Here is a 13,107-nt window from a genome sequence, read left to right on the forward strand (position 1 = left end):
AGAATGTTGTACCTGTTCTGGATGGTAGTATCCAGAATGTTGTACCTGTTCTGAACGGTAGTATCCAGAACATTATTCGTATTCGGGATGGTAGCATCCAGAATGTTGTTCCTATTTATATTGAACTATTGAACGTTATTTCTGTTCCGGATGGTGGAATCTAGAATGTTGTACCTGTTCTGAACGGTAGTATCCAGAACATTATTCGCATTCGGGATGGTAGCATCCAGAAAGTTGTTCCTATTCTGGATGGTGGTATCCAGAATGTTGTCCTGTTATGGATGGTAGTATCCAGAATGTTGTTCCTGTTCTGGATGGTAGTATCCAGAATGTTGTTCCTGTTCTGGATGGTAGTACCCAGAACATTATTCGTATTCGGGATGGTAGCATCCAGAATGTTGTTCCTATTTATATTGAACTATTGAACGTTATTTCTGTTCCGGATGGTGGAATCTAGAATGTTGTCCTGTTCTGGATGGTGGTATCCACAATGTTCCCGGGATCCACATCAATCCTTGATATCTTGGAAAACCTGTTGGGAACTTGGATTTTCTCACCATTTATTGTGGAGTTACATGCAGTTATACAGAAAATGTTTTTTTTAATTTTTTTATCTCACAATGAGGCAAAATTCGGCTAATCCTGGTCAAAGCCAACACAAGGTCTAACTGGTTTTGGACCAACACCAGTTCTCAGAAAACCTAAATAAATATCCCTCCTGGAGTTTTAGCGTAAACTACTACACAATTCGACAGATAAATGCTGGCAACAACTTTCTGCCACCCCGTTCTTGGTGGGGGTAACTAGGGGTGGAGAAAAAACTCTTTCTTTAGATGAACTGGTATTTATTTATCTACACTGTTTACAGTTCAATTAAAATCTTTCAAAAATGAAAAGTAAATAAATAACAACATAGATAGTAATTTTGCAAAAGATGTGAATAGATGTACAAACGTTATAAAAAATTATTCCTTAACTTCTAATCAATGCAATGCTGAGAAATATAACATTCAGAGCTGAAATTGCAGAAGTCCTCCAGCAACCTCAACTTTACAAGATAGCATGTGGAAGTACTTCTGCTTCTCTTGGTGGCTTCATTTGTTGTGAAAGTTCATTCAGGAGGTGTAGATCAGGTCCTGAAGGGCTGCTGTCATTGCATCTCTGCTCTTATGTGAGGTTTTACACGATGGCTGATTTATTCAGACCGTTTCTTCACAGTAATGTCCGATCAGGAGCAGCCAAAGAGCCACTAGTAGGCAGAAATGATCTAAAATAATGGTCCTTTATGGCAGGAATAAAGCCAGAAGATGTATTTTAAATCCACATTAATGGCTTTAACCAACATGCTGTCAATAGTATTAACTGTTTGAAGTTTAACCAAAAAAATAACAAGAAGAAATTTACATTGTTTTAAATTTGAACCCTTTATTGTGTCCTTTAACTAAATGTATAGAAATATAGTTACCTTTTCCTTTTTTTTTTTTACTGTATCATGATGGAAAACTGTTATATATGTCTATTGATTTTTTTTATTACATTTTTTGGAAAATTATTGTCAGTTCAAAAACATATTATGGTCGTATTTTTTAGTGAATTAAAATCATCAATTTTTAGTGGCATTTTTTAAAAAATTGTTATTTGAGATTAGACATATAAATTTGCAGCCTTTTGCTGGTACTTCTCTATATTTCAATGATACAGGACAAAGTCTGTAAAATAAAACCTGAAAAAACTGTGAAGGTATTAATAAATCCACAGTACAGGTATAACCAACAGCAGGGTATTAATGGTAATAAACGTAAATTTAGATTTTAGGGAAGTTATGATCAAATTGACAATACACAGTAGTAAATTTTCCTTCTTTAAATTGATAGTTTATGTATTTTCATCTACTTATTGTTAATGTTATATTGAAAATGAAAAATTGCAATCTGACTATCATGTTTCAATCACCCAGGGAGAAAAATGTTAAATACAGAAACTTGCAATAATAAAGATTTTTTTAACAGTGTATCTGCATTTATTTATCACACACAAACACACACCATCTTTCCTCATTCTCAGAGGCACGTTTCTGTGCAAGCTCTTGCACTTTCTCTCTCTCTGTCCACTGGAGATTAGCCTCTGTTGTCATGACGACCCTGGCTGTGCTGCCGAAGGACAGGAGAAAAGGAGTCGATGGTCGTGGAGCCGTCGAAGTCTGAGAAATGTATGTCCAGCACGGGATATTTCCCCAAGCGTCACAATCCCCGTTCAATCGTCCACAGCCTGCAGATGCACGTGTCTGCATGTGTCAGCAGAGCTATGAATGTTTCTTCCTGATTTTCTACATTAAATTGTTCAATATTGGTTCTGTTTTCAGGAAACACTGGGCTCTGTTTCCAGAAAATTCATGAAAAAATGCAAATGCAGGACACATATGTAGGGTACAGGATAAGTTGCAGCTGCAGTCCCACCCTCCACTGCACAGTATTTATCCAAATGAATTAGTAAAAATGCCTGAGGGCTTCAGATCTACGATGCTGATTATTTGCTTCTGCTGTTCAGGAAGGCAAACAAGGCTGCAGCTACATCAGCACTGAACTTGGTTTGATCAAAACGATGACCTTGATCTGAGTTAACGGAAACAACAAAGACACAAAATGAGTTTTAATCAGGCTGCGACGAAGACGAAGCCTGATGGGATGCAGATGTGACTAAAGACAAAAGAGAGAAGTTCCAGTTAAGATTTGCTTCCTAAATGAGCTGAAATGTGATTATTTGCTCGCAGTTGGAAAGAGGATGTTTAACTCATGAGAACCCAGCGTGACATATATCATACATGCAGTTTCTGAGACACGTGGCATCACTTTATGGTACAAACTTAACTCAAAATCCTATAAAATACAATCTGATTTTTGTCTTCTGCTTAAAGGACACCAGAAAACAGAAGATTACACTGTAAAAAAATTTGACATGTCACATGATAAATGGTAAATATGCCTCAATAAATTTGGTACTTTTTAAAGATTTTTACATTTAGTTAAAGGATAAATACAAACCTTGTTTATCGTTAATATATTTTGATGGGTCTTTATGGGTTAAGCAACCACTGTGCATTTGACTGAGGAGTATCAGATGCGCTAACGTTACACAGCCTGCTGGAAATACACCGACAGAAATAACGCCAAAATGAGTCGCTCCATACAGCTAAAGATGATGTGACCACAGCAGGAAGAACAACTGGGAACTTGAAGCCTGTGAATAAAGCCTGAAAGTGCTCAGATCATCAACATTTTCACTCTTTCTTTCTTCCTCAGCTTGTCTTTGCTTTAAGTTCTTCTGACACTTATTGGTTTTCCTGTCTTTATCAATGTTGCAGCTTCCTTGCAGGTGTACCAGCTGGTTGTCTGACTGGACATCATGTTGATTTCTCAGTCTATCTGGTTTATTCTCGTCCCTTTTTTCTCTCTTCACTCATTTTCTATTTATTCCACATTTACTTTCTCCTTTCTTTCCCTCCTAAACCACTTGTCCAGCATTAATATGTAAATTCAACGATAGTCAAATGAAAGAATAATACTTAAATAAATAATACAGACCTTATACACATAAAGCTCCACTTGGCAAAGCAAATTTGTTTGGCACAACACAGCAGTCAGACCACCAACAAAACAAAATAAAATAAAATAAAATAAAATAAAATAAAATAAAATAAAATTCATGCAGAAAATAGTGTAATGATACCCCAAATTAAATATAGCATTGATACTGTAAATTTAATTCTGGTGATGATGCAGTGCAAGAAAATACAAAAAAAAAAAAAAATAATAATAATTAAGAGGAAAAATGATAATTATACTGTGAATAAAATGATGAAAATTATACATTAAACTAAATTTATGTGACCATACTATGGAGGGAAATACAATAATGATGTAAATGCAATCCGACAACAAAACTGTAAAATATATGACAGAAATGATACGGTAAATTAAATGATGCCTCTGATACTTTCAAAATAGCTTTTGTAAACTATAAACTAATGTACAGTAATGACTATTCATAAATGTTATCAGGTAACAAATTTTAGTAATAATATGGTTATTACTGTAGGATTATGTCAATGATACCTGTGACGCCTCTGCCACAACTTTCTGCTTAAATCTTTGCATGTGCTGTCCAGTCAGCGGCATGAGTCACACCTGGGTCTGATGTGTTGTCCCACTCCTTAATGGTTCCACCAGTCTGAGCTCAGTGGGAGATCACCTGGTTCGATGCAGGCGCAGCACCTTTTGGTTTGGTTTGGTTTACAGATACATCCTATGCATCCATGCACCGCCTCCATTCACATGTTTTACTTACGTTTCTTTCATAAAGTTAATTTTTGTAGTAAAACCACTTTGTGCCTGCCTCCCTGTCTCCGAGCCGGGCTGTAATACACCCCATGATTAATTCTTGTAATGATACTGAGAAGGAAAATACAATACTGATACTGTAAAAAAATGAAACAGTAAAGATGCTGTAAAATTTATTGTGGTGATGATACTATAAAGGGAAATACAATAATGATAATGCAAATTAAATCCGGTAACAAAACTGTAACACAGATTACAGGAATGACACTGCAAATAGAATTATGGTTATAATAATAAGATATAACATTTTTACAGTAACTTACTGTTAATGGCTTTATACAGCGCTTTCCCAGGGACCACTCGAAGCACTTTACACTGCATGTCACATTCAGCCATTCACAATCGTAGTGCAGGGAGGGATTCAGTGTTGTGCTCAAGGACACTTTGGCATGTGGTCAATGAAGCCTAGAATTGATCCACAACCTTCTGATTAGAAGAAGACGGCTCTTCCAGCTACAACTGTTATACAGCTGCCGGTAAGTGTTCATATTAAAGGACTTAAACAGTGTTTAAGAGAGCAAAAAGACATTTAATGCTTTAAATATTAAGATTTTACATACATACTTAAGATCCTTAACATCGTTTATTTAATAAGTCATCTTTATCTGTTCATCTTAAAACTTCTTATCAATGTTTCTAGTTCTAATACATTATTCTGTTCGAGATTGAAAAACTATTGAAATACTCCTTTTTCAGGTATTTATTTATTTATTATTGTGTTTATTTTTGTTATCATTGTTGTAATGCTGTTCAACTGTAATCCCTAGGTATGTCACGACTGTGTCGTGGGGAAACCAATGTAAGTAAACAAGAAAAAAAAATGAGTAAACATAATTTATTCTCATATTTCTCTTTACATTATTGACTTTTTTATGCAATTCTGTGACACGTTCAATAATCCCTGATTCTGACATCCCTAGCTGTGTAATTTTTGTGTCTTACATCTGTCTGAGTGTCTGAGGAGTGTGGAGAGGTGTAGCAGTGAGCAAGTTTGTCTTGTCTTGTTTTGTCTGTATCTTAAATATTGTTTTGCGTATAATTTGTGTAATAGTTGATTATAATGTACTGTTTTATATTTTTGGACCCCTCGAAAACGAGAGGGTACGTCTCAAGGGGCATTCCATAAAATAAACTTCAAATATTCTAAGATCAACAGGAAATCTAGCAGGAAACTAATGTGGAATCAAGCATTTCCTGCAGGGATGAGCATTTTTGGTCAGCTGGAGGCGAAAACGGTGGTCTTCACTGAGACGTCCATCCATTTTCTTAACCAGCTGCTCCAATTCAGGGTTGTGGGAAGCTGGAGCCTATCCCAGTAATCATTGGGTGAGATGCATACACCATGGACACGTCAGGTCCTCACTGATAACTGAGCAAAATACATCTCAAACTGTTTAAATGTGCGGTTAGAAGACATGACTTGATGGGTTTAAGCTGGGATAAAGAAATGTGATGCATGAAGTCAGGCACGAAAGAGCAAAAGTGAAACTTATTTTTTCATTTTTTTACCAAGCTACGGTGGTGAATATGAATCTGTTGCGAACTTTATTTCTAACGTGACCTTAAACAAACATCATTAGTATTGCCATGCTACCTTTGTCTTATTTACTGAGAAGAAACAACACTTTTGACATTCAGAACGCTTCAAGGCATGCCCTTTTGTGATTCACCGTGATGTAAACTGTATTCAGTCGAAGCAAAGTGTAACCCTGGGGTGTCCAGAATCAGTCTTCAAAGACCACAGTCCTGCAGGCTTTAGATGTTTCCCTGCTACAACATGTCTGATTCAGATCAAATGGATCCCCTTGGCAGCTTTTTCTCAAGCATTTTTACCCGTTTTGACCACATTTTGACCCAGTAAACATCCTAAACCAGCAGGACTGCGGCCTTCAAGGACGGACTTTGGACTCTCTGGTAACAGCCACGTATTTGGTTTTATTTGGTAAGTTTAATCATTCCTTCATCTTCTTGTCTCATGGATGAGCCCTCGAGTCGAGCCATCAAGCCAGTGTAACTCAGGCTAATAACATCATTTCCCATTAAAGGTGATAAAACACAAAAAACTGTTCCTTTATAAGTCTTGAAAAGATACAGTCATTCAGCATCACTGGTTGCTGAATGCAGAAAATACACTGCTTCTTAAATGCCAGCCTGACCGCTTCAGGAATTTAAGGACCTTTATAAGTAACCTTTTATGTGTTGGAAAGGGAATAAACCAAGGCTATAAAAAGTACTTTTTAAGGCATGCGGTGTTGTTTAATGTTTATTTTGTTCACCATTCAGACGCTGTTTGATACCCATTTCAGTCGTAATGCGTTGTGTGACGTTAATTTTACACAAAGACCCCCAAAAAGAGCGAATCTTTATAAATCACCTGTGGTGAAGATTTCTGCAACATCAAACATGTTTTAACAGTAAATAACAGCAGAGCTGTATTTCTGCAGCAGTACTGAGCCGCTTTCTTTCTCCTCCAGGTTTTTCTTACCAAGACCCTGAAATATTAACGACTTTCATGTTTGTTGAGAATTATAAACAACACTGAAAACAAGTGGTGTATGAAGGTTTACGGCCTCTCCGCCATCTCAGCGTCTTTCATGATGCGCTGCCATGGGTCAGCGCGGGTTTCAGGCGATGAATGAAGACTTTCTGTGAGTAATACTGTCATGATTTGAGCTGCACTCTTACCCTGCCTGTTTGCTGATTACCCTCGCCTATGCTGCCCTCTATTTAAACTGCCCTAGATATGGCCAGTGTGAGATTGTTTGTCTTTTCCACAGCCTTCCAGCGTTGTTCATGTGCCTGACTGAGAGAAAACCTGGTCTTGACCCTGCCTGTCCCCTACCACTGTCTTTGCTGTATCCTTGTTGGTAGAATTGACCACCTTTTGTTGAACCTTGCCAGATCCTGACCCTGCCTCTTTCAATTTAATTCAACTTTAATTATATAGCGTCAAATCACGGCAATGCCATCTCAAGATGCTTTACAGACAGGAAAAAGAAACATAATGAAAGCCAATTCATAATAGCCTATATAAGGAAAACCTCCCTTTTAACAGGGAGGAAACCGCCGGCAGAACCCGGATCAAGGACAGGCAGCCATCTGCCTCTGCTGTGTGGGGGGAAGAGGACAGAAAGACAACAGACAAAAGGAACTGCTACTCCTGGCCAGGGAGACCTGTTGAGAAAGGAGACCAACATTGAACCTTGTGATTCTAGATTGTGGATTTTCCTGCTCTGGAGGACCAATTTGAGACTGCCTATTCCCCCATCTCTTGGTAAACTTTCATTTTTTGGTCTCTCCATCATGATCTCAACCCTGGTCTCACTTCTCTCTTTTGAGTTCCAGACCCCCTGACGACCAGGCAAGATCACCTTCAACACCATCTTTATTTCAGTAAACTTGTTTAACCACCCTTGTTGGGCAGAGTTTTGGGTTCTGGCTTCTTAAACCGTAACAAATACAGTGATTAAATGCATTGAGATGGAAGAGAAGGTAGAAAACTAGAAATGAAATTACCAGCGGTTTCCAACAGCTGAGTTTTGAAGCAAACAAGAGACTTTCAGCTCGAGCTCCTCTTCCTGCATTATGTATGAATTCAGACATTGTAATTCCCTGGCCAACAAGTCTGCAGCTGCATCATTCAGAAGGAACGGTGTGGTTCTGTGCATGAAGTTGCTAACAGACAGACAGACAAAAGCTGATAAAGATTCATTTTGCCACCTTCTTGGTGGAGGTAATTATGAAACAATGTGTTAAAACAAGTGTGTTAAATTTACATTCTTCAAATTAGCAACATTTAGTTTAGATGACACTCTTGCATTGTCTCAGTCATGAAAAAGTCACTTGAAGGGTTTTCCAGCAATGTTTTCTGTCTTTTCCACCAATACGGCAGATGGCGACCTTCCCTGCTGCAGGTTTGTCCCATCTCTTTCCTCTCCACTGTCACCCTAAGCTTGCTCGGGATGGGGAACTGAATTGAAGTCAAGATTTAGTGCAATCTTTTCCTTAGCCGGGCTATAATTCAACATGAATTGACTTGAATGAATACTGATGACATTTACTGGAATGATTTGAGATGGTGCTGTTGTAAGTAAGTTCCATACAAATAAAGCTGTAAAGAACTGAAGAGGTTCACAGAAGTGCTGAGTCATGGTTACTTCAAATACAGAAGCTGCAAAGTGGGCGTGTCCAAATGAAGCTCATGTGTAATATTGCTTTTTTAAATATAATGTGACCAAACCAAAATGAGGTCCAGTTTCTCTGGAATCACACAATTACCTCGAGGTATTGTAGTTGCTGCAAACATGGTGCTAAATGCTGCATTACCTTTATCTCCAGAGCTGCTTTGCGATGCATTTAGGTGACTGGAGCATGGGGAACATCAGACTTCCATGTTGCATAAAGACAACATGGGCAGTTTGTGTGTAAAAATAAACGGATCTCAAACAAATAGTTTGCTACTGTGACTCATCAGTCATTTAACAGAACTGTTCAAAAGAATTGATTCGTTTATGAATGTCACATCTCTAGTCATAATAAAAGATCAGGTTGTACCATTGAGTGGAGGGCACCTTCCTTGTCCTCTCAGTTAGCAAAGAAACTTTAACACTGTTTGCCAGCAATAACATTGCTGTAGCTATGCTAACCTAGCATAGCATTAGCTGACAGCTTAAAATCAGTATCTGCAGAAATAACTAAGTGTACAAAATATTTGAGAGTACAGAACGACTGTTCATCAGTCGGTCAGCTGAACTGAGATGTGAACGCAGTTGGGGTATGGGTTAGTAACATTATTGTTTAGAGCCATTATATATTTAAAATGCAATTGAAATCTGAGAAATGCATCTCTAGTTTTTATTTTGGTTCGTATGAGTCCTCATTTCATGGCAAAGAAGATTATGAAGTAAAGAAAATGTAATTTTATATTAAAGGGCATCATAAGGCTGCACAATTAATGTATTTCCAGTAACTTAACTTACAATGTTGCTTACATACAGCATACACCAGTGGCTTAAATCTGAAGCTCATACATTAATACAGCTGTAGCCAGAAGTTTGATGCTTTGTTACATGTGTTTGTACTCTATAATTTCTCCTATAAATGTATAGCTGTCGCTGTATTTATATACAAACAATGCTAACATATAGCTGTAGTTGTATTCCTATAGAAAGGATGCTAGCATATCGCTTTTGCTGTATTCATATACAATTAATAGATATGTATAGCCATTGCTGTATTTACACAAAGGATGCTAACATATATCTATAGCTGTATTCCTATAGAAAGGATGCTAGTATATAGCTGTAGCTGTATTGCTACAGAAAGGATGCTAGCATATAACTCTAGCTGTATTCTTAAACAATACAAATGTATAGCTGTCACTGTATTTATACACAAATGATGCTAACATATAGCGGTAGTTGTATTCCTATAGAAAGGATGCTAGCATATCAGTGTTGCTGTAATTATATACAACTAATAGATATGTATAGCTGTTGCTGTATTTACACAAAGGATGCTGACATTTGTCTATAGCTGTAGTCCTATAGAAATGATGCTAGCATATAGCTGTAGCTGTAGTCTTAAACAATTGATACAAATATATAGCTGTTGCTGCATTTCTACACAAACGATGCTAACATATAGCTTTAGTTGCATTCCTATAGAAAGGATGCTAGCATATAGCTATTGCTGTAATTATATACAATTATTACAGATGTACAGCCGTTGCTGTATTTATATACAAACGATGTTAACATATAGCTATAGCTGTATTCCAATAGAAAGAATGCTAGTATATTGCTGTAGTTGTATTCCTACAAAATGGATGCTAGCATATATAGCTGTATTCTTAAACAAATTATAAAAATGTAAAGCTGGTGTTGTATTTATACACAAACGATGCTAACATATAGCTGTATCTGCGTCATATACAAAGGATGCTAGTATATAGCTGTAGCTGTATTCCTATGAACCGGATGCTAACATACAGCAGTATTGATACAGGAATGATTTTCTTTGCTTGTCCAGCATATGAGTAAACAGAATAATTATCTGGATGGTGTGTTCTGCTGGGCAAATTATAGCATATATATATATAGCATTATAGATATAATGCTCCCCTTGATATTCTGGATTCTTTTTTTTTCCATTTATTTTAAAATAATCGTTTGTATTACAAAGTTTGATCGGAGTGGATAAAGGAAGGATAGAAAGAGAATTGAGAAGAAGAGAAAACAGAAAAACACCTCATGGAGAGAAAAAGAGAGAAAAAGAAAAAAGGAGAGAGTAGAACAATCAACATACATTTGCATATACAAAAGCACACAAACACACCTGCTTATTTATACACATATACATACACTTATACACATTAAAGTCACGTCCCCCCTGCGGGAGGATGAAGCTATCAACTGTCAGGAGAACCTAGAACTCACAAGCTAAATCAAACAAATAGAAAGAAAACCAGCTGCTGTTAGTAAATAAACCTGCAGACGACTCAGTGACTGTGTCACATGCAGAAAATAGAGTGGAACGTGTTCAGAGAAGAGTGATGATGCCAGGAGCTCAAACCAGAGAGCCGCCACCGGCCAGCCTCCACACTCATACACACTGCCCACTACAACCACTCAAATACTCCCTCATACACACACCCCAATCTCCCACATGTTTACACATTCCCCAATACCACCCCCCCACCATACATGCACCACCACACTCCCCCATAAACACACTCCTACCCTGCCACTCACTCATGCACCATCACACTCCCCTATACACACACCCCTAACTCCCCTCACTCCCCATACATCCCATACAGAAATGTATGGAGCGAAAACTAAAATGAGATTTACTTTCATATTAAAACTGTATGTTTGATACAGAGCATACTGGCTGATGGAGGCAACGACTTGTAAAGAAGCTACATCCTGATTTTTGACTTATCACACAACCCACATGCAGCTTTAGTGTCGCACTGACTCAGAAAGGTTGACACCAAACTGTACTTCAGATGTCAGATATCATTAATAATCAGTGTTAGTTGGTTATGAGTAATACAAAATGCATCACTACAGACGGTCATCAGCACTCAGAAAATAATTCTACGGAAGAAAAATCGAACAGGAGTTTTGGAGTGACGAATAATATTAGCCTTTTCTTTCTTGATGAAACACGATGTGAAAAATATCCCTGCCGTTGTGTCACTGACAGCAGTTAGCCGGCAGTTATGAGAGACTGTGGTGGGAGTTTGGAGGAGTGATGAAATGTATCAGACTCCACAATCTGGTGTGGTGTAAATATTACCACACTGCCCAGAATCCCTTGGAAAGCATGTTGGAATTGAAATGAAATGAATTTAAACAAGACATTCTTTACTAATCCCCTGAAAGAAAGAAAAAAAGCTATTGTAATTATTTTATATCTTTATTTTTAGAAATAATTATTTGTCAATTATGTTATTCTGGAGAGTGATGGCTGTAAGCAATCTGACTTCCTGTATCGTTCTGTCTGATAGATAGATAGATAGATAGATGGATAGATAGATAGATAGATAGATAGATGGATAGATAGATAGATAGATAGATAGATAGATAGATAGATAGATAGATAGATAGACAGTGAGTTAGATCCATCCATCCATACATACATAGATACTTTATTCATCTCCATGGAGGAAACTCATAGGTTCACCCATTCAGGGCGAACATATAGGCTATATAAGTATATACATATATAGGTACATATATAGGTATACCTACATCATATAGGTATTAGCGATACCTAACTTTTTCCTGTCGATTCGAACATTAGTCTGTGATAGTTTGTTAATAATATTGATGTTTTATGCCTTTTAAGGGACAGTCAAGATTTTATAGTGTGCATTAATATTTTTATTGCAAGAGCTAAGTGTAAATAACTAGTTAGCTAGCTAGTTAGCTAAATATCTTTAGTTAACTAAAGATAAAAATAAATCTAAAATGATAAAATAATTAAACTATAGATCAATATTAGATAATTCACATCTATTAAAAGGAGAAGTGTTTATGTCAACATATAATTCCAGTTTCCCTCTATCATATAATAAAGTGTTTTAATTTATTTTAATGGAAACTTCTCAGGATGTCTGGAGTCCTTTGTTAGTTTATTTGTCTCTTCAGTCCTTTGTCTCAAAGGTCCACAAGTGGACTTTGCTGTTGCAGATAGACAGATAGCAGTGTGCTTGTAGCTTTAATTTCAAACCAGGTTCACCAGAGGAATATTTCCCACGAGCATCTTTCTGCAGAAGAGGAGAGACTTGCGCACAATGGAAGGACCTGAAAGTCAATCCACGAAGTGGGAAGTAAGTCAAAGGAATGTGGGGAAACTTGTAGGAAATGTTTGGCCTGAAAGCTGTTAGCTATAACAGGAACTTGGTTATCTTAGCCAACATTCAGACGAGTAAACAGGTGCTAAGCAAGCTTAAACGCTGTGACTTACTATGACAATAAATACCGTCATCTTTAAAGAGGATTTACGACATTAGACTTTTATTGATCTGTTGCAAGTCCGAACAAAACAAAGGAAAACGCGCTAAAACTGAAAGTGAAACTAAAGCGTATTTTTTCCACATAGCTTTAAAAACTTAAGTCGGGGAAAGCAAGTAGATTTTTAAACATATTGACTTTTTTGGGAGTCTTTTTTTAAAAGCAAGTTTAGTGTGTGTTTAGCG

At 37.1% G+C, this 13,107-nt stretch overlaps 1 protein-coding gene across 1 annotated transcript in view; it reads left to right on the plus strand.

Moving 5' to 3' along the window:
* Nucleotides 1-2,132: 2,132 nt before the first annotated feature.
* The window catches only part of gckr (glucokinase (hexokinase 4) regulator), a gene marked incomplete at both ends in the record, with an annotated part of 31,473 nt that continues 20,498 nt past the window's right edge, over nucleotides 2,133-13,107 (plus strand). The window contains one exon of the mRNA XM_079264137.1: nucleotides 2,133-2,198. Coding sequence (XP_079120263.1) covers nucleotides 2,133-2,198 — 66 coding nt within the window. The remainder of the gene's footprint in view (nucleotides 2,199-13,107) is intronic.

This window comes from Telmatherina bonti (genome assembly GCF_933228915.1).
Source record: "Telmatherina bonti genome assembly, chromosome: 24".
NCBI lineage: Eukaryota > Metazoa > Chordata > Actinopteri > Atheriniformes > Telmatherinidae > Telmatherina > Telmatherina bonti.